The sequence below is a fragment of the Panthera onca genome, chromosome A2 (assembly GCF_046562875.1).
Source record: "Panthera onca isolate mPanOnc1 chromosome A2, mPanOnc1 haplotype 2, whole genome shotgun sequence".
NCBI classification, from domain to species: domain Eukaryota; kingdom Metazoa; phylum Chordata; class Mammalia; order Carnivora; family Felidae; genus Panthera; species Panthera onca.
In genome coordinates, this window is record NC_138340.1 from 76,257,815 (window position 1) to 76,279,712 (window position 21,898).

A 21,898-nucleotide genomic window follows, 5' to 3' on the forward strand; every position below is an offset into this window, starting at 1 on the left:
TGCTCCAAGGTATGAACACACACTCACACACCTACACAGACAATCCACACACGAGATCGTTAACTGGAAAGTAAACCGGTGTGTGGGTCATTGAGGAAGAAATTGTTTTCATGAGGTTCTGGAAGATGATGAAGGATTAAATAAGAGGAAGCTGCTGTCTAGTTAGTCACAGGGGACAGGAATGCCCGGTCCTGGGTAACCTCAGAAAGGCTTCAGAAACAGAGACCAAAGGAAAGGCAAGAGGAACAAAAAAGTTTGCTTTTTAATAGCGGAGTCTCATATTAGCCTACCAGTCCCTTACCAATGACATTGATGTCACCACCAGCTTTTTGTTCTTGCAAGTAGTGCCTTAATGAGCATCCATGTACATGAATCCCTTGCCATTACTTTGAAGGAAATTTACTCACCAGCACTTTCATAGGGTGATTCCTCACCATCTTCCGCATCTGAGTCCACAAACACAATTTCATGATACTGTGGAAGAGAAATGCAAGTCAAAGTTATATTTTAATATGATGGGAAAAGAATTTTTAGAAATTTTGTTTCTAATAAATATCTATAATCCAAGGGACAGAAGGTAAAGTGGGAATGTGCCTGCATTTATCTAACACTACTTTTCCTGATCTTCCCACTAAAATAAAATAAGGAATGTTGAAAATGATTGGGGTGGGAAGGCTATCAGAAATCATGCATATATGCTGTTTGGAAAATGATCAAAAACCAAAAAACCTTAAAATTTAAGAAGAACACAAGGAATAAAATAAGAAAGAAGCAGAGATTAATAAGTAAGAAAGCGATTAATACACAATTATCATGTTATAGATCAAAAGGGCATTTGATGAGTTTCTAGATCTAATCCTGACCATTACTCTTGGTAAACTAGCAACAGCAAAAATGCCTCCTTAACTTATAAAAAAAAAAATTTTTACTGCTCAAAACAACAGCCAATTTTCTACCATAGGGTAAAAAACTAGGAAGGATGGGGATGGGGTGCCTTAATTTTTTGAGAATCCCTTAAAGTGCTTCTGTGATTCTGTTTTAACTACTGGAAAGGTATAGACATTTACATATATACATTTTTTGGCAAGAGAATGCATAATGTCAGAGTCTCAATGAAATAAAGACCCCCAAATGTATGGAAATGACTATATTGGAAGCATTTGTTCTTACTATAATCAGGAATCAGATAATCATGCCAGCTATAACTTCAGATTGATCTGACTTTATAGTTGCTGAACGTATGCTGGCCAGTAGGGCAGCCACTAACCACATAAGATTATTTCAGCCTTGAAGTGAAATTAGTCCAAATTAAGATGTGCCATAAGTGAAAACTACACAGCACATTCCAAAGATTTAATATGAAAAAAAAATGATTGTAGAATACCTTATTTTTATATTGAGTACATCCTTAAGTGGAAATCTTTTTAATACACAGGATTTAAAATTTGTAATTTCACTTCTTTCTTTTCTGTTGTTTTCAGTGTGACTAGTAGCATATTTTCAATCATGGATGTGGCTCACAACATGACTTGCACTTTATTACTATCAGACAGGGTTGTGCTAGACCAGGCAATTAGATAAGAAAGCTAAATAGCAAAAGCAGTCAACAAAATGGAATAATAAAAATAAATATATTAATACACTTCTTACATTCACACTGCTATTAGTTAAAACAGGATATCATCCTGTGACAACAATCAGACCAACAACAATACAAACGCAAAACAGAGCACACATAGAGAAAACTGGATAGAATTAAGCCATTAGGAGTTTATATTCAGGAGTCACTCTGCCTGACATGAAATTCTGGTTTCACCATCTACTGGCTGCCTGTTTCTGGGGAAATGACTCAATGTTTTTAAGCCTCGTCTTATTGTTTGTAACTCTCTCACAATATTTCTTGAGATTCCCATTCAAGATGCCAACATAGAAGGCTCCTGAACTTACCTCCTCCCATAAACACGCCAAATCTACAGCTATATACAAATTTCCTCTGAAAGAAACCCAGAGAAAGCCTGAGCAACTCCTACCCATCTGGTAAATGAGGGGGGAAAAAACCATATTGAAATGGGTAGGAGAGGCTGATATACAACTCGACCATAAACTTCACCCCCACCACAGGGACACACCATTGGGAGGGAACAACCAGCATCTCCCTGAGGAGTGAAGGGTTTGGACTCCACATATAATGCCCCAGATTTTAAGACTTCCAACTGAGAGACAGGTCCCCAAAATGCCTGGCTCTGAAAGCCAACTGGGGTTTGTGTCCATGAGTCCCAGGGGGTCACGGTAAACAAACAGTTCTTAACAGGCCAGTAAGAACGGGGTGTGGCCATCCTATCAAGGCTCAGGGTACCAGCAGCTCAATGACCTGCCCAATTTTTCTCTGAAAGAAGCCTATTTGACACTCTTGAAAGCTGTAGCCTGGGAGTCAAGCTCCTAAACTAACACAGAACTAGCAGCTGACTGCAATCCTTTCTGGAGACCAGGGAGGCCAGCAGGCGCCATCTTTGTACTTTCTCTCTGCCTGGATCCAGGTGGCTGATATCCACATGAACATGGCTTGAGCACACACCTGGCACCCCACCCCAAAAGAACACATCCTTTTATAGCCTGGTTCTGGCAGCCAGCAGAGCTAGCATTCGTGGGTTCAGCACACCCGGCAATGGATAAACCATCCATACAGAAAATCAGTGAGAAGACACTGGACTTAAACTATATGTTAAACCAGATGGACTTAACATTTTCAACACATTCCATTCAAAAGCAGCAGAATATACATTCTTCTCAAGTGTACATGGAACATTCCCCAGGATAGATCATATGCTAAGCCATATCAAGCGTCTTTTCTCACCACAATAATAGGAAACTAGAAACCAACTATAAAAAGAAAACTGGAAAATTCACATATCTGTGGAGATTAAACATGTTACTGAACAACCAATGGGTCAAAGAAGAAATCAAAAGAGAAACTAAAAAATACCTGAGACAAATATTTAAAAAAAAAAAAAAAAAAAAAAAAAGGGCGCAGGTGCCTGGGTGGCTCAGTCAGTTAAGCACCAACTTCAGCTCAGGTCACGATCTCAGTCCGTGAGTTGGAGCCCCACGTCGGGCTCTGTGCTGACAGCTCAGAGCCTGGAGCCTGCTTCAGATTCTGTGTCTCCCTCGCTCTCTGCCCCTCCCCCACTCATGCCCTGTCTCTCTGTCAAAAATAAACATTAAAAAAAAATTTTGTTTTTTAAATAAAATAGTAATCTAAAGTATTACCTGAGGGCGAACCATTTCACCTGCTTCAATTTTCCTCTCCTCATCAATCAAATTAATAATTTTTTGATTAACAAGTGGGGCATTTGCACCAATGATCTTTGCAATAATTTTGCCATTCTATAAGGGAAAAGAAAGCATAAAGGAAACTCATTTTCAGGATAAATCTGGAATTCAACTTGACTAAGTCACCCCATGTGGCCTCACACCCCCATCAATTCTTTTTAGCTATTACAATTAGCCATTTTAATCTTTTTTCTTCATATTTATTTATTCATTATTCATTTTGAAAGAGAGAGAGAGAGTGAGAGAGAGAGAGAGCAAGCGGGGAAGGGGAAGGGGAAAAAGAGAGGGAGAGGGAGACTGCATGCTCTGAATACATACTGTCAGTGCAGAGCCCGACGTGGGGCTCAATCTCATGAACCACGAGATCATGACCTGAGCTGAAATCAAGAGTTGGACACTTAACCGACTGAGGCACCCACGCACCCCTGCAATTAGCCATTTTAAAATAAAGTATTAGTGATGTAAAAGTACGTCTTGATTTAAAAATCCCAGCTCTTTGGGGCGCCTGGGTGGCTCAGTCGGTTAAGCGGCCGACTTCGGCTCAGGTCACGATCTCGTGGTCCGTGAGTTCGAGCCCCACATCGGGCTCTGTGCTGACAGCTCAGAGCCTGGAGCCTGTTTCAGATTCTGTGTCTCCCTCTCTCTGACCCTCCCCTGTTCATGCTCTGTCTCTCTCTGTCTCAAAAATAAATAAAAACGTTAAAAAAAAAAATTTTAAAAATCCCAGCTCTTTGAGTTCTACTTCCACGTTGCCTGTCCTCCTTCAACCAAAGGCAAGGCAGCCCTGAATTACATTCAACAGTTCTGTACAGGCCTCCCAACCTTGCCTTCTCTAATTATTATTGACACTATGGCCCCTTTCATCCATCTTTCAACGTATATTTACTAAAATCTGTCTACTGGCACAATACCAGGCATGATGGCATCGAATGGCAGTCCTGGTACATGGCCTAATTACATCACAAAAAAGGAGGAAAGAAAAACCAACACAGACAAAATATGTAAAATAACAATCATGACAAGTACCACCAAGAGAGGTACAAAGCACTGGGAGTATCTACAAGAATTTGTCATGGTCAAAGAGATCAGCAAAGGTGCTTACTGATATCAGGGTTAAAATGTGTAAGATGGGTAAGAGATAAGTAGGCAAAGTGGAGAAGAAAGAGTATTCTAGACAAAAGGGATAGAGATGCAAAGGTCCTGAGGCCAGAAGGGAATATGGCAAATGTGAAGGCCAGCTGAGAAAGTGAGGGGATGCCTGGAATGAGAAAAGGCCCAACAGTGAAGGGGAACCAGACCATGCAGAGCCTTGTGGGTCATGGAACAGCATAGCCTTTAACCTAAATGCAGTGGGAAGCCTTAGGCATCGTTTAAACAGAGGCAGTGACCACAATTAGAACGGTTATTTGTAAAGATCCTTTCACCTACCATGTTTAGAGTCAGAAGGGAGCAGGAGAAGATGTTTGTATACAAAGTAGGGCTATCCTAGAGGTGATGATGAGAGAGATGATTGCTCAGTCTATGGCTGTGGTGACGGAGATGGAAAGAACGGAAAGATGCAGATGAGTGTGAGAAAGACTTGGGTAATGAAACTGACAGGTCCAAGGTCTGGAGTGTTTTGGGTGTGATGTTTTTGTCAAGAAAGTAGATAAATTAAGATGTTAAGCACCAAATGAGGTGACACTTAGAAGACCACATTTCCTGGGGATGGCGGGGTGGGGGACGGGTCTGGCGTTGGACCAGTCCCTTGTGAGACGCCCTTGAGACACCCAAGAAGGATGTCAGAACACCAGTTGCATACACACCTCTGGAGCTCAAAGTATAGGAATCGGCTGAAGATGTAAACTTGAGTTCTTTATATACAGGTGGAGACAATGGAAACTGTGTGGAGACAATTTTCTAAGGAAGGTATTAGCATGATAAGATCAAAATTTACTGGCTGAATTAAGAAACGTAAACCTGCGGGGCACTTGGGAGGCTCAGTCAGTTGAGCGTCCAACTTTGGCTTAGGCCATGATCTCCTCGTTCATGAGTTCAAGCCCCATGTCGGTCTTTGCACTGACAGCACAGAGCCTGCTTCAGATTCTCTGCCTCCCTCTCTCTCTGCCCCCACCCCTGCTCATGCTCTCTCTCTCTCTCTCAAAAATAAATAGACATTAAAAAAAATTTTTAAAGAAAGGTAAACCTGGAAAGGTGATGGAGGGGAATAGCATCTAGGTAGGCAAAAGGGAAACCAAGTAACAAAGCCAAAAGAAGCCAATGTTTCAAAAAGGAGGGCATGGCCACCACATTCAATACATGTGAGAGGTATAGCATGATGAATCTCAAAGTGTCCGCGTATTTAACAACAGGCTGGTAAGTGGGTACATTGGCAACAGCAAATTTGCTTGAATAATCAGACAGAAGGCAGATTGGATGGGTTGAGGAATTCATGGAATGTGAAAAAAAAAAGTGGAGTAAAACTAAATATACAAACTCTTCTGAGAAATTTAGCTATGAGGTAAAAAAGGTGGGTGATAGCTGGAGAGGGGTGTGGCACCAAAGAAAGTATTACTTTTTAATTGGAAATATTTAACCATCTTCAAAGGACATTGAAAGGATCCAGGTGAGAAAGGCTTAAATAAATACTGGCATTCTAGTTACCATTCCCCACTAAAAGGAACTTTCCAACAATTCTGGGGGCCTTCTAAGGTGCCTTGCAAAAGCCTTTCCTGCGGAAAGTTGCTGAAATGAATTTCTTGTCAGCTAAGGGTGGGGAGCAATACAAAGAGCCCCCGTGGGGACATTTTTTTTTTTTTTTTAAAGAAGGGATGATGTGATGGGGATTGTGTGCTCACAGACTAGATTCTTAGATAAAGGATTATAGGTGTGGTTATTGCAAGGAGCGATAACAAAATCTGAGGCATAACTACATGAGCAACTGCTTGAGGTCCACTGGAGAAAAGTTTACGGGCAGTTAGGGCGTCAGGAATTGAGAGGCCAGGATATTGGGCAGGTTGCCAATGTGGATGTTGAAGTCCCTGGGGTGACGGCAGGACACGGGTTTGAAAGGAAGCCTTTGAGGCACACGCCAAAGTCCTCAGTCATCGACAGAACTGATTTGAAGTCCAGTAAATGACAGGAGTGCGGGTGGGGGGAGAGGAGGTTTAGCCAAATAGCTAAATTAGCAAGGAAAAGAGCTCTAACTGGCAAGGAAAAGCAAGTTATCAAAGTAAGAAGAAGTAAAGGGAATACCAATTCTACTTCTGGCCTCAAGACACATAATCTGAGACACCAGTCACCACTCTGGGCTGCAGAGAAACGTGTCCTAAGTTACGAGCCAGATTTAAGGTAAGTCAAGGAAATGTCTTGAGGCCCAGAGCCGCGACTAAAGAGCTTAGGAAGTGTGCTAATTGCTTCTCTCAATTCCAGACATCACACAATGAAAGGGTTTTTGTGAGCGTGGGGGGAGAACGGGAGAACTGAGTCAGGAAAAGAAAATTCTGAGCATTAGAAGGATGAACACTGCACGATTGGGAAGAAGGGAGGACTCCTACTCCTGGCACTGATTGCAGATAAGATAGCCCAGATAACTGGGCTGGATGGTCCAGTCAAGGAGGGTGGGTCTACTGAACAGGCCTGACTAACCCTGCAGGGTGATGATGGCGGTCCCAGAGCTCCAGCCTCTATGTGGCCGTACCCCTGGCCAGTCTTCCTCGGTTCCATGTTCCTAACTGCTACTGCTACGAGTCTCCTCACTGTTCCTAATACTAGCCCACCAATCCCATCTCTGGGTGTTACCCACTCTGCTTCCGAAACTTCATCTAGGCCCAGGGTCAACGAACAGTGACCCAGCACAGAGACTGCATTTTGACAAAGCTAAAAAGACTTACTACCTGACCCTTTACAGAAAAAGCCAGCTGACGCCTCATCTAAATCATCAAATCCTACATGTCCAACTGAGAGCAAGATCTGAAGGCAACGTCTAATATTCAATGAACCTAGGAATTCAATTCCTTGAAATAGTTGCAAGGGACTTATTTAACAGAAGCAAAAAGTTATATCCAAGAAATGATTTTTTTTATGTTTATTTCTTTTGAGAGAGTGAGCAGGGGAGAAGCAGAGAGAGAGGAAGAGAATCGCAAGCAGGCTCCACGCTGTCAGTGAAGAGCTTAACACGGGGCTCCATCTCATGAACCATGAGATCATGGCCTGAGCCAAAATCAAGAGTTGGGCCCTTAACCAACTGAGCCACCCAGGCGCCCGTACACAAGAAATGTCTTTAAATAGCTATTTCTAATACAAAAAAATAATAATAGTCGAAGTATCCAATAGCAGGGGAACAGTCCAAGCCCTCCCTGGGAAGCCTTTCCTTACTATCCCCACTTCTCGGGTTCTGTAGTAGCTACACTCCAGGCCACATAACTTGGCTTTTAACTGTATATACTCTCCTTCTAGAAAACAGCCCTTACCATGTCTTCCTGATTATCAAAGTTGTATTTCATCACAGAATATTTGGAAAATATTAAAAAGTATAAAGAAGAAAACTCAAATATTGCATCCTTCCCCCATACATAGAAAACCGCTATTAACAATTTGGTGAATACTCTTCCTGTCTTCTTCCTTCTACACATTTCTACATACAGAGATCAAAGCAACATATATTATAAAATAGTGATCATATAGGTATTTCCTTGTATTTCTATACACGAATACTTACAACCAATTCTCTCCTACTACATATCTAGGAAATTTCTCATTTTTCACTCCTGTAAATAATCATTCAGCATACCAATTTCTGATTATTTCCTCAGGAAAGGTAAATACTTATTTTTCTCTTTCCTGATAAACTCAGTGTGTGGTAGTCTAACCTCCTCAACCCATTACAGGCTTCTAGAGGTCACGTTACCAAAATATATTAATAGACAAGGAAAGACAAGGCAAAAAAAAAAAATCGGCAATTATTATAATCAGAAAATAATAGTACCACGGTAATTTTACAATATTTAACTGTAAATTGGAATCTGATGATATATTTTAGATGATGAAGATACTTACGACACTAAAGAGAAAAACAGGTTCACATTTATCTCTAAATGACTGCAAAGTTACAATGTTGTCAGCTTCTGCCTGAAAAAAAATATATGTTATATAATAATAAAAGAAGCTATATCCAGGTCATGAGATACACAAGGTTGAAAACAATGCAGATCACATAAAGTTTTTATTGTGATGTTTCCTACAGCATTTTCTGAGGATGTCACATGTGTTCTCAGGATCAAACCGTACACACTGGTGACTCAGGCCGTGGGTCAGGTAGCCTCGACCTTACTTCTCACTGCTCACCTCTGTGGTACCCAGACTGTGGCTCAACTCACCTACTTCCATTTGTCAAACCACACCCACGCTTCCTCCCTCCTCACCAGCTCTGGCCCTTCCTTTTCCAACCCAGGTCAAGTGTCCCTCCTCCAAGAATCCTGTCTTGCTCCCTCCTGCTGTAAATCCTCTCCTGCTCTACCCGGAACTTTCCTGCCTCCCTTGGGGGCTCCAAGGTCCCTTTCAGCAATGCACCGCCGCCATATGGGCCTGTCTCACTTCTTTCGATCAGATCTACGAGGTTTCATCTTCCTCTTTGCACATCACCCTCCTTCTACATCGGTCACGGAGCTTACAGGGATGTCCACTCTCACCACTGTTATTTAACATGACACTAGATGTCCTAACCTCAGTAATCAGACAACAAAAAGATATAAAAGACATCCAAAGCAGCAAGAAGGAGCCAAACTTTCGCTCTTCACAGATGACATGACACTCTATGTAGAAAACCTGAAAGACTCCACCAAAGCCTGCTAGAACTGATATACAGATTCAGTCAAGTTGCAGGAAACAAAATCAATTGCATTTCTATCCACCAACAATGAAGGAGCAGAAAGAGAAATCAAGGAATCCATCCCATCTACAATTGTGCCAAAAACCATAAGATATCTAGGAATAAACTTACCCAAAGAGGTGAAACAGCTATACTGTGAAAACTATTGAACACTTATGAAAGAAACTGAAGAGGTTCCAAAGAAATGGAAAGACATACCATGCTCATCACTGGAAGAACAAATATACTATCCAAAGCAATCGACACATTTAATGCAATCACTATCAAAATACCAACAGCATTTTTCACAGAGCTAGCAAACATAATCCTAAAATTTGTATGGAACCACAAAAGACCCCAAATAGCCAAAGCAATCCTGAAAAAGAAGAAACTGGAGACATCACAATTCTGGATTTCAAGCTATATTACAAAGCTGTAGTCATCAAGACGGTATGGTCCTGGCACAAAAACAGACACATAGATTAGTGGAACAGAACAGAAAACCCAGAAATGGACCTACAACTATGTGGTCAATTCATCTTTGACAAAGCAGGAAAAAATATCCAATGGGGGAAAAAACGTCTCTTCAACAAATGATGTTGGGAAAACTAAACAGCAACATGTAGAAGAATGAAAATGGACCACTTTCTTATACTATACACAAAAACAAATTCAAAATGGATAAAAGACCTAAATGTGAGACAGGAAACCATCAAAATCCTAGAGAGGAACACAGGCAACCTCTTTGACATCAGCTATAGCAACTTCTTACTACATACGTTTCTGGGAGCAAGGGAAACAAAACCAAAAATGAACTATTGGGACTTCATGGAGATTAAAAACAAACCAAACAAACAAAACAAAAAACTTCTGCAGAGTGAAGGAAACAATCAACAAAACTAAAAGGCAACCCATGGAATGGGAGAAGATATTTGCAAATGACATACCTGATAAAGGGTTAGTACCCAAAATCTATAAAGAACTTATCAAACTCAGCCCCCAAAAAGACAAATAATCCAGCTAAGAAATTGGCAGAAGACATGAACAGAGATTTTTTCAAAGAAGACATACAGATGGCTAAAACACAAATGAAAAGACGCTCAACATCACCCAGCATCAGGGAAATACAAAAACAAAAAACAAAAAACAAAACCCATGAGATACACCTCACACCTGTCAGAATGGCTAAAATTAACAACACAGGATGTGGAGAAAGGGGAACCCTCTCAACACTGTTGGTAGGAATGTGAACTGGTGCAGCCACTATGGAAAACAGTATGGAATTTCCTCAAAAAGCTAAAAATAGAACTACCCTATGATGCAGTAATTGCACTAGTAGGTCTTTATCCAAAGGATACAAAAATACTGATCCAGAGGGATATGTGCACCCTGATGTTTATAGCAGCATTACCAACAATAGCTAAATTCTGGAAAGAGCCCAAATGTGTCCATCAACCATTGACTGATGAATATTCTCAGCCATAAAAAAGAATGAAATCCCGTCATTTGCAACAATGTGGGTGGAGCCAGAGAATATTATGCTAAGCGAAATAAGTCAGAGAAAGACAAATACCATACGATTTCACTCATACGTGGAATTTAAGAAACAAAACAGATGAACATAGGGGGAAAAAGAGACAGGGAGAGGCAAACCAGAAAACAGACTCTTAACTATAGAGAATAAACAGAGGGTTGTTGGAAGGAGCGGAATGGGCTAAATGGGTGATGGGCATGAAGGAGGGCACTTGTTGTGTTGTATGTAAGTGACGAATCACTAAACCCTCCACCTGAAACTGATATTACACTGTATGTTAGCTAACTCGAATTTAAATAAAAACTTGGGGGAAAACAACAAATTTCAAGCTGTTGTGATCAATAACTGTATATTAAATATTATTGTTTTCCTCCATATTAACACAGCATCCCTTGGCCAGCTGTCAGATCATTTGGTAGGGTCTTCTCTAAGAGATGGTTTTTGCAACCTAAGGCAATTGTTTTCAAACTGGGATTTCTGCAAGTTCCTCAACCACTGGGAAGAAGCCAAGAGAGGGTCTCAGCCCTGTCAGCCAGAGGCACTGTGTTGTAATTTTTTTTTTTTTTAAAGCATGCTGGAGTCTATGTTTCTTTTTCTTTTTTTAAAGCTTCCACAGTTTAGAAGAAAGAAAAGGAAGGAGGTAAAAGGTACTAATCTATAATATTAAAGGACAGAAGTTAAAGATTATATTTAAAAGTAGCCTAAGACACCTGGGGGGGCTCATTTGGTAGAACATCTGACTCTTGATAGCAGGGTTGGGAGTTCAAGCCCCACCCTGGGTACAGAGCCTACTTAAATCAATAAATAAACAAATAAATAAATGTAGTCTAGGTATCATTATTACAATGTTCATATTGTAGTAAAGTATTAACAATTAAAGGATTTAATAATATTATTAAAAACTAAAATAAAGAGTATTACTGAATTTTTATATAGATAGATAGATACAATGTTAGTACAAGTCTTCAAGTCTTTTAAAAGGACACATAACAAAAAAACCAAAAAAACAAAAAACAACAACAAAAACAAAAAACTGTACTGACCATTTAGCTTAGGGTGACTTCAACAGGTAATCAACCTCATAGGTCACTCCCAATGGCGGTTTCAAGACTATATTAATTTTTGTCATCCTTTCAGGGAGGTCATAGCAAGAAAACAACATTAATTTATATGAATGTCCTATTGTTGAGTGCGCTCAAACATAACAAGAAAAACCATTCGGCGATGACGCACAAGATTTTTTGTTGTTAAATTCAACAGATGCTAGTGTTATGAGTGGTAATCTGAACATATTTTGGAAAGAACTTACTAGCCCTTCCCAGTGGGATGGCTACAGTAATAGAACAGATTCCTTGTGGAGGAGGCTGAGGAATTCTGGCTGGCTGGGGTACAATGGGAGGTCACAGTCAAAGTCGCTGGGGTTGGGAGGAAGCACTGTTAGGACCTGTATCCTCACACAGCTCTGAGCTGAGCTGAAATGGGAGCCCAACAAACTATGTGATCTAATTCTCCTTCCACCCCCACCCCCGTGCCTCCACAGCCATGCTGGGTTCACACATATTGCCCAAGTTGGTTTCTACCCAGACTCTACAAAGAGAAATTTAACGCCTCTAAACCACCTGGGAACACAGCATCAAGTTATACCTTCTCCGTGTCTAAGGACTTCTTGCCTTGCCTTCCTATGCCGAAGTTCCCTTGCAGGTAGCCTGACAGGTGTGCAGGGGGCCTGCCTTGTTGTTGGTGTCTCCCCACTGACCCCAATTTCCTTTTAGACACTGAAATTTTCCCGTGATTCCTAGCCAGTGAACTTGCACTCCTACCACTTCCAGACAAACTTCTCTACTGCCAACTGCCATGACTCAAGAATTTTCCAACCCTTGATTCTCCATGACCCATTTGCCAGCTGTTAGAGCCTTCTGATATTGTCCTTTAACTTCTTATACCAACCCCTTGTCTATTGTATGTGGCAATTCCCATTAGACCCCATTCTCTGTCCTGTCAACTCCATTTCTCCTCCCCGCCAAGGATCAAATCTCAAATCATATTCCAGATCCACTCAGGGGGCTCAGAGTGAAGCAGGCTATTATGAATCACCGCCCTTTCAAAAACTGTAACACTCTTATTTCAGAAGACAAAGTCAACCTTTGGACAAAAAGATTTAAAAATTATATATAGGGGTGCCTGTGTGGCTCAGTTGGTTGGGTGACTGACTTCGGCTCAGGTCATGATCTCACAGTTTGTGAGTCCAAGCTCCACGTCGGGCTCTGTGCTGACAGCTCAGAGCCTGGAGCCTACTTCGGATTCTGTGTCTCCCCCTCTCTCTACTCCTCCCCTGCTCACGCTCTGTGTCTCTCTGTCTCTCAATAATAAATAAACTTTAAGAAAAAAAAAAAAGAGTCAGATGCTTAATCAACTGGGGCACCTAGGTGGCACCCCTTGACTATACATTTTATTAAATTAAACTAAAAATCAATGTTTCTTGGGGCGCCTGGGTGGTTCAGTCGGTTGAGCATCCAACTTTGGCTCAGGTCATAGTCTCTTGGTTTGTAAGTTCAAGCCCTTCTGCTGACAGCTCAGAGCGTGGAGCCTGCTTCAGAATCTGTGTCTCCCCTTCTCTCTCTGCTGCTCCCCCCACTTTCACTATGTCTCTCTCAAAAATAAACATTAAAAAAATCAATTATCCTGGGGTGCCTGGGTGGCTCAGTCGGTTAAGCATCAGACTCTTGATTTTGGCTCAGGTCATGATCTCACAGTCATGAGATAGATCCTTGCACTGGGCTTTTCACTGAACATGGAGCCTGCCTGAGATTCTCCCTCTCCTTCTCTCTCTGCCCTTCCCCTCACTTGAGTATGTGCACACATGTGCATTCTCTCCCTCTAAAAAAAAAAAAAAACAAAAAAAAAAAAGTATAGTAAAAAAAGTAGATTCACATACCCAAGTTGTTCCAAACAACTTAAAAAGTTTGATAATTTCTGAATTATCAGTTTTTTAATTTACGTTAATTAAAATTAAAAACTCAGTTCCTCGGGGTGCCTGGGTGGCTCAGTAAATTAAGCACCCGACTTCAGTTCAGGTCATGATCTCACGGTTTGTGAGTTCGAGCCCCACGTCAGCTTCTGTGCTGACAGCTCAGAGCCTGGAGCCTGCTTCCGATTCTGTGTCTCCCTCTCTCTCTGGCCCTCCCCCGTTCATGCTCTGTCTCTCTCTGTCTCAAAAATAAATAAACATTAAAAAAATAATAATAAAAAAAAAAACAGCGTTTGCCGCTTTTGTTATAAAAGACATACACTCACCATACAGTTGGGTGAAAAGAAACAGGTCAATAGACAGACAGACGTTTTTATACTTTTCCAATGTTCACACCCATGGTGAACAATTTCAATACTACAGGAATGGGATAAAAATCATGATTGTTCAGATCATTTCAGATCCGGTAGAACTAAATATATAGTAAAACTGCCAAGTAAACATTGTCCATTTTGAAAAGTTGACAGGTTGTTTAAATTAAGACAGTCCTTAAGGACGATACTGAAATATTTGAAAAGTATCAAGAAAATAACGGTTTAATGGAAATGACATCCTTACGACAACGAAATGCAGAAGTTCATCTTCGTTCAGTTCGTTTTTCAGTTTTCTGAATAAAGGTTGCATTGCTTTGCAAGGTCCACACCAGGCTTGGTAAACATCTATCACTGGAAGAGGAGAACATTTATGAAAAAAACAGAGTCGAAGAATCTAGAATAGCCGCTTATCCCAATGCTGGGGCAGGGGCAAGGGCACAGATGAGCAGGTTTTTACACTGTTAGTGGGGAGGTACACTCTGTGTTGGGGGTGGTGACAGGTGCCCTGGGCAGAACTCCAAATGGCTGGACAACAGGGGAGCCCCAGTACCTGTTAGGCCTTTGTTCTGCAACATCTCATCCCACAGGCTTTGACTATTAACGACTGTCTGCAAAAAGGAAGGCACTGTAAAGAGGTCCGGACCCAAGTGCCAGCGCACCAAGTAAAGACCGTTGGTAATGTCATACTCACCTGTAACTGGATTTCTCGCTTTTTGCTTGCCATTTATCCACTGTCACATGAAAAAAGGGAAGAAAAATAGAAAATGTTTAAGAGGAAATTTATATGAAGTTATTCTCTATGCATTCAAAGAGGCATCTTAATGGACCATAGGCAGTATTGGATTATACCACTCCTCTTTTCTGGGGAGAGAGGAGCCAATGCCACTAAAAGATTCCTCGCCAACTGGCTGCATCAGCCATACTGTCTTACTCTCCCAATAACCCTGAGGCAAGGCGAGGAGGTACAGTTTCTTAAAAGGACTCTGTTTCCCTATAGTGTTATGGAGTGTCCTCTCCCCGTTTCCATTTGCACACGAGTTAATTGCCTTTGACCGGACTCATGGATCCCACTCCAGGGAGGTTTAATTTTCAGGACGAGACTACTAGTGTTCTTGAGCACAACATAAGCTTTCCGCAGCGTGAAACCAGTGAGGCCCAAACGCCACCCCCTCCCCATTCCGTAGTGTCACGGGCGCGCAGTGGGTGACAGCAGACCCCAGCACAAAACAAAGGCGTGGCCCAGGACATGGAAACTACATCCCAGCGAACGGTGCCGGATTCTCCAACAAGCCTTACACAGAACAGAACCTCCTCTCAGCGACACCGCGCGTTTATACGAAGGGGAAGGAACAGTCCCTGGGGATCCCAACCAGCCGTCTGGACGAGGCCTGTGACCTTTGTGAGCACAGCTCCAACAGGTTCGAGTACCTGGGCGCGGAACAGGTGCCCCGCTCCAAAGAGCTTTCAGCCCGCGCAGGTCCTGCGGAAGAGGCCGGACACGGTCCCCGGAACCGCCCCGCAGGAGGCGTGGCCAACGTCTGCACCGCCCCTCCAGGGCCGCGAGCCTGGCCCTTCCCCGCGGGGGCGGTGCCTCGAGGCTCCCCTGACTTTGCGCGCAGGCCCAGGGCGGCGAAGCGCGCCCGCCCTCGCCGCCCTGGAACCGCCGGTTTCCTGCGCTTCCCGAGGTGAGACCACCCCCTGCCCGGTGCTGCTGCGCCTGCCCGCTCAGTCTCCGGGCAGCTCCCTCCGCTGCGGGTGCGTTTGCCACTTGCAGGTTTGATCGCACCTCTCCTGGGCTCGACGCCTTCCACCGCGGGGCCTGCTTTACAGCATAAAATGTGTGCTCCTCGGGTTGGAGTGGAAGGCTCTCTGAAGCCCAGCCTCAGCCTGTCTCCAACATCGGCACCTATCCTGGCTCTTCTTCTCCTCCTCTTCTATTATTTGGAAATAATTTTAGACAGAGCTCCCATACACCCTGGGACGACCAGATCAATAGGCTTATTGGAAGGATGAACTAGGGTATCTACCATGATTACTTTTGAAATCTAGTCAGTTAATAAACGACTACTTTCAAATCGAAAAAAAAAAAAAATGCTAACTTCCCTCAAGTTTTATTAGTTTCCTACAATGAATACTTTTAAGAGATAATGTTTCTGAGCCATCCTTAGCCACCCTCTCTCTGGTGGTGTTGCTTTTTTTCCCCATTGCCCCGGTAATGAAGTTCTTTCTCTTCACCATTCGTCAGAGTGAGATTGGCTCTATTTTGAAAAATAGGGTGAGTGGCTGGCTTGATCTGGGAATTTTTTTGTGTCCACTTTTTACTGGGGAAGAATTCTCTAGTATTATCTATGGCTGGAGTATAGGTTGTGAGCATAACTTCCCTGTTCTTAGCAAGTTTCACGTGGGTCGCTCTGTTCTACCGAGGTGGCATCTTTCTTGTGAACTTTTTATTTCTGTGGTTTGCAGGAGAAATAACTACCAGTACTCCCTACTAGTGTTCATCTCAGTTCTGAGCAGCCTGTGGGAACACACCTCCCATCAGCCCTGCCACACTCACTGTTTGTCTTTCCAAAATGCTTAGCTGTTTCTTGATGTTAAGCTGTTAGTTACCTGATTTCTGGAGTCCATCTCACAAGTTTTTGTGGTTTCAGCCCAGAAAGCCATCTAGTAAACCTCTGGGGAACCTAAGTTTTCCTGTGGGCTCCTGTTGACAGACAACAACACAGGTGTCACAGAGGAGGTGTCACAGACTTTCCTCTTTAGGGATCTCTTTCTAATGCCAAATAGTGAGTTGGACCAAAGAACAACTCAGGGTCAATTTATTGACAACCTGATCTGGTGAAATAGTAGTTACTAGAAATATGTGACAGTCCTTTCAAAATGCCAGATGGTGATGTGCAGGGATATTATATATACTTCATATGTATCCTTAATAGGGGAGCATCCTATTAAGAAACCATTCTGTAAGTAATCCTGCTCATCTATTTGATTCACTCCGGGAATGAGGATCCTGTCTACAAAGGTCCATGGTATCCCTTCACCTTTTAGTTATTTCCTGCATCCCAAGTATGCCCACATCGGCTGGAAATCTTTTGTTAATAAAATTTTTTGCTTACTCAAAAATACATCATTGTGCCAGCACCTACATAAAGATTTTAGCAGGTGCCACAAATGTTCATGCACTAATTTCAAGCAAACTCTTCACATACTTTCGCTATTTAAGGGAAAACATCATTGATACATCAAGAAGTTCCAGTCTATTCTGAAATAAGCACATTTACCAATGATCAAGACATGCAAGGCAAAAGGTGAAATCAGGTTTTGAAACATCATTCCCATTAACTGCAAGAAGCATAAATGTTGAAGCTTTGAAACATAAACTTGGTGAGCTTTTGCCTTGGGTCTTTCCAGAATGGACTTCAATGTTCTGACACTCTGACAATGTTACTTATAAGGGATCGTGATGATTCTGGAATAGTACAGAAGATCCCACAGCATGCTAATGCGTGTAGGCTTTATAGGAAAACTTCTCAAAGTTTAAAATGGGAAGGTTTGGGGGCATCTGGGTGGTTCAGTCAGTTGAGCGCCTAACTTCGGCTCAGGTCATGATCTCACAGTTCGTGAGTTTGAGCCGTGTCGGGCTCTGTGCTGACAGCTCAGAGCCTGGAGCCTGCTTTGGATTCTGTGTCTCCCTTTCTCTCTGCTCATCCCCTCCCCCTTCCTCTCTCCCTCTCTTTCTCTCAAAAATAAACACAAAAATTTGTAATAACTGACTGGGTGGCTCAGTCGGTTAAGCGACTGACTTCAGCTCAGGTCATGATCTCATGGTTATGGGTTCGAGCCCCACATCAGGCTCCATGCTGACAGCTCAGAGCCCAGAGCCTGCTTCGGATTCTGTGTCTCCCTCTCTCTCTACCCCTTCTGCACTCACACTCTGTCTCTCTATCTCTCAGTCTCTTGAAAATAAACATTAAAAATTTTTAATAATAAAAAGAAATAAAAAATAAAATGGGAAGATTTACAACAGATGAATGACATAAAAAGGTTGCAATTCTTAAGTAATAATAATGAAACTAATGTGACATCGGTGTGACAATTGGAATAAATGTAGTTGGGGAAGTGAAACCAGAGATAATAAGATCGAAGTCCATTGCAGCAATCCAGGAGGGCTGGGCTAAGGGCCAAAGTGAAGGCAGAGATTACAGATAAGGGGCAAAAAAGACTTAGGAGACATTTGGGGTTAGTATCAACAGGATCTGGGAAGTAGCACTTCGCAGGGATGAGCAAGGAGGAGAAACCACAGAAAACTCTATAAAGTTCCCAATTTCAATGAGCGAATAATGAGGGATGTAAAAAGAGCTATCAGAACGGGAGGGAAGATCATGAGTTCAGGGATTTTAGGATGACAAAGTGGAAGGAGAAGACTAATGAGTCCAACCATTATTGACAGTTAAATCAGGGTTATTATGATCCATGTAATTAGTGAATCCCAAGGGAACAATAGGACAAAAGTCCTTGAGTAATAGCAGGATGAAGCTTGCTCTGCATGATCAGTAATTTGTGAATATATAATGCGTCCTACCTTAGGGCTTTTTCTAACTGCCCCCTCATACATTTTTGTGTGTGTGAAATTCCCATGAGGCAGTATTGGGTAGTGGGTGGTCTTTGTGACCTTGGTCAGGTTTCTTAACCTCTCTGTAGTCTGGTGTTGTTACTGGAGATAATAATAGAACCTATTTAATCACTTTTGTGAGGATTCAATGATTTAAATTATACCTAAGGCTCAGAACAGTCTTCAGCTTATGGTACACATGCAATAATTGTTATCTATTGTCAGACAGAGATATAAAGCTAAAATATTTCAATTAGCACTCCTGTGTGGACACCTTATACATCAATCTATCTAAAACCTGCCAAAGTACCTTTCCACAAAGATTTCTATCACTGTTAAATTGAATGGAGACTACTGCTCTAAAGAAAATGCATCAAAGTTAAAAAAAAAAAATCCTCCCCCTACTACAGGTGTATATTGACCTTGTGATAATGATGTACTTAGCTCCTGCATCATTTCTTCTTAAGGGGGTGCCATGCTTTCTCCTGTAATCTACTTGATATTTCTACCCTAAATGGCCCAATGGAAAAATCATGTGGAAATAGAAACTTGAAGTCCAATTTCAAGACACATGCGCACGTGTAATAATTAGTGATTTTTTTTAATTCTCCCCCAAATCTAGAATGAGTTGGAAGGATTTTTCACAGAGGGTGATGGAGTTACATCGGAACCCCTTGCTGGATTCTTCAGTGCTCTGGTGTGACGTTGTCCTGGCTGAAGCTGAACCTCTGGCCTTGCTCACAGGGAAATGGGGAAGGTGGTGAGTCCTCCTTATGGATGCATACGTGGCCACGTTTACCTTTTGATCTAGCACCCCGATGATATTACTGTCAACATCTCTGCCTCTGCTCCCCACCTCACTATTTGTTTGACTCTGTTGATATTCATGAAATCTTTTCTTTCGTGAGAAGGGCAAGAGGACATTTGAGTTGGGGTAACCCAAGACAATGGAGAGAATGGGAGCTTCCATTTCCACTCTGCCCTAAGGAATGGATTTGAGTTCTCATGAGATACTAGCCACCTTTGTTGCAGGAAACAGGATGTACCTCACATGGACAAACTGGAGAGGCGTGAATAAACGTACTCCTTCCAGAGATGTGAGCAGAAATGAAGAAGCCAATAATGGATACTGATGAAAGCAGACTAGCAACACCACATCCAGGCATGAAGGAACAAAGGGAAGAAAGGACCTTAATGGAACCCAGGGACAGTGGGGCCACTCAGCAGGAGCTGTAGCCTAGAAGGTCTGCAGGCCATACTGGAATTGTGAAGACAAAGTAAGGAAGGGGTAGAAAGTAAATGCCTCATCCTCATTCCTCCCTCTGGATGGACTCTCCTACTGGTAACTCCCAGTGGTCAAATCCAGCCAGGAGCCCACTCTGATCAGGGCCAGCCTCCCAGTGCTCAGAGAAGGGCAAGGTAGAGAAGAATGGCAAATAAAACAACATATAGGGTTAGAGAAGGGGCAGAAACATATAGGAATGTCTGTCCAGAGACTTAAGAGATTCCAGACATGTTAGCCTGAGCTAACAGAAATATGAAAGACAGTTTGTGAGACTCTGGGCCTAGGCAGAACTGCTTTGTGGGTCAGCCAAGGAAGTGTAGCTGGATTTGGAGAGAAGACCATTCGTTCCATCCAGCCTTGGAGTCCAGCAGAGCTCTTGCGTTTCAAGGACCGTAAATGCTGGAGGCATCAGAGAATCTGGGGCAAGGACATTAGACATCTTGTGCCACTCTGTGGGAAGAAGATTTTGCCAACCAGGAGCGTGTGGTGGCTGCAGCTGATGGTCCCGTGTCTGGACTCACAAGAGGAAGGCTTCCTGGCCCTCAGCTCTGGGGACTGGAGCAATCATAAGTCGCTTAATAAAAACATACGTAGTATTTTTCTGTGTCTTGGGTCATACATTGTATTAGGGTTCTCCACAGAAACAGAGCCAATAGTATATATATATGGAGAGATAGAGATTGAGTATGAGGAATTATGGAGGCTGAGAAGCCCCGCTATTAGCCCTCTGCAAGCGGGAGACCCAGGAAAACCAGTGGTTAATTCAGTCTGCATCCTGTTTTTCATCCTGCCCAGTTTGAGGGCAGGAGAAAATGAGATGAGATGTCCCGGATTAAGCAGCGAGGCAGGAAAGAAAGGGAGTATACTCCTCTCTCCTCTACCTTTTGCTCTATTCAGGCTTTCAACAGATTGAATGGCGCCCACCCACCTTGAAGAGAGCAATCTACCCAGTCCACTGACTCAGATGCTAGTCTTGTCTAGAAATACCCTCACAAACACCCCCAGGAAATAATATTGTATCTGAGTACCCCATGGTCAGTGAAGTTGACGTACAGAATTAACCATCACACACATGCCTAAAGGATTTGGGTTTTTGGGTTTTTTTTTTTTTAATTTGTTTAAGTTTAAGTGTCACTTATGTAGATCCATGGTGACCAGCTACACACTTACGCAAGAAAGAACACCTGGTGTGGAACTGACAGAGATTGGGGCAAAGGAGATTCAAAGGAGGATTCCTCAAGGAGATGGGATCTGAGCACTTACCTCAAGGAAGGATCACTTTTGGAGCACCCAAATGCTTACTTGTAAATTTTTTTAATGTTTATTTATTTTTTAGAGAGAAAGAGAGACAGAGTGTGAGTGGGGGAGGGGCAGAGAGAGAGGGAGACACAGAATCTGAAGCAGGCTCCAGGCTCTGAGCTGTCAGCACAGAGCCTGACACGGGGCTCGAACTCATGAACTGGAGGTCATGACCTGAACCGAAGTCAGACGCTTAACCAACTGAGCCACCCAGGCGCCCTACCAAATGTTTATCTGTGACACAGAGGCCTCTGACGGCTGAGATCAGGGATGGTTGTGGGACAACCGGGGAAAATGGGACTCTGTTGGGAATGCCCACGCTACACCATCCCGCAAGCATTGTAGGGCATCTGATTCCATGGTTGTCTATCATTTGTCCTTCTCTTCCCAATATCCACAAAGATGTTCAAAATAATAACACTCCAGTATTGAAAATTTGCACTTGCAGGGCGTTGCTATTTGCACCTTATGAAATACCACTTAATTTGTATATCAGCTCTCTGAAATAGGATCTCTTATTCCCATTTTGCATCGGAGGAAAATGAATTTCAGAGAGATACACAAGACCAATGTCCTGTAAGAAAAGAGACCTCAGGTACATCTCTAGATGATCTCTGGATGACCCAGATCTGGGCTAATATATTAACT

General features: G+C 42.6%; 2 protein-coding genes across 8 annotated transcripts in view; one reads left to right on the top strand and one right to left on the bottom strand.

The window, feature by feature from the left end:
- NME8 (NME/NM23 family member 8) overlaps nt 1-15,571 on the bottom strand; it is a 54,309-nt gene extending 38,738 nt beyond the window's left edge. For 3 of the 7 annotated variants that reach the window (XM_060632243.3, XM_060632246.3, XM_060632245.3), the window contains exons 1-7: nt 15,483-15,571; nt 14,746-14,785; nt 14,605-14,662; nt 14,299-14,405; nt 8,368-8,439; nt 3,268-3,384; nt 408-474 (exon numbers count right to left, since the gene is read on the bottom strand). In XM_060632243.3, the coding sequence (XP_060488226.1) occupies nt 408-474; nt 3,268-3,384; nt 8,368-8,439; nt 14,299-14,405; nt 14,605-14,662; nt 14,746-14,778 (454 nt within the window). In that variant the 5' untranslated portion in view covers nt 14,779-14,785; nt 15,483-15,571. Of the gene's footprint in view, nt 1-407; nt 475-3,267; nt 3,385-8,367; nt 8,440-14,298; nt 14,406-14,604; nt 14,663-14,745; nt 14,786-15,350; nt 15,456-15,482 lie in introns of those variants that run through there. The other 4 variants (XM_060632244.2, XM_060632247.3, XM_060632248.3 and 1 more) reach the window with 4 other exon arrangements.
- LOC132676284 (uncharacterized) lies at nt 15,115-20,547 on the top strand. Its single transcript, XM_060628407.3, has 4 exons — nt 15,115-15,134; nt 15,239-15,739; nt 19,289-19,426; nt 19,699-20,547. The coding sequence occupies exons 1-4, from the start codon at nt 15,115-15,117 to the stop codon at nt 19,742-19,744; spliced, it is 705 nt and encodes a 234-aa protein (XP_060484390.1). The 3' UTR covers nt 19,745-20,547.
- The last annotated feature ends 1,351 nt before the right edge of the window (nt 20,548-21,898 follow it).

Coding starts and splice junctions, on each gene's coding strand:
- LOC132676284 (XM_060628407.3), top strand. CDS start 15,115: ATGGATCCCACTCCAGGGAG. Junction 15,740..19,288: donor GGTTTCCTGCGCTTCCCGAG/GTGAGACCACCC, acceptor CCCCAAATCTAG/AATGAGTTGGAAGGATTTTT. Junction 19,427..19,698: donor ACAGGGAAATGGGGAAGGTG/GTGAGTCCTCCT, acceptor CCTTTGTTGCAG/GAAACAGGATGTACCTCACA.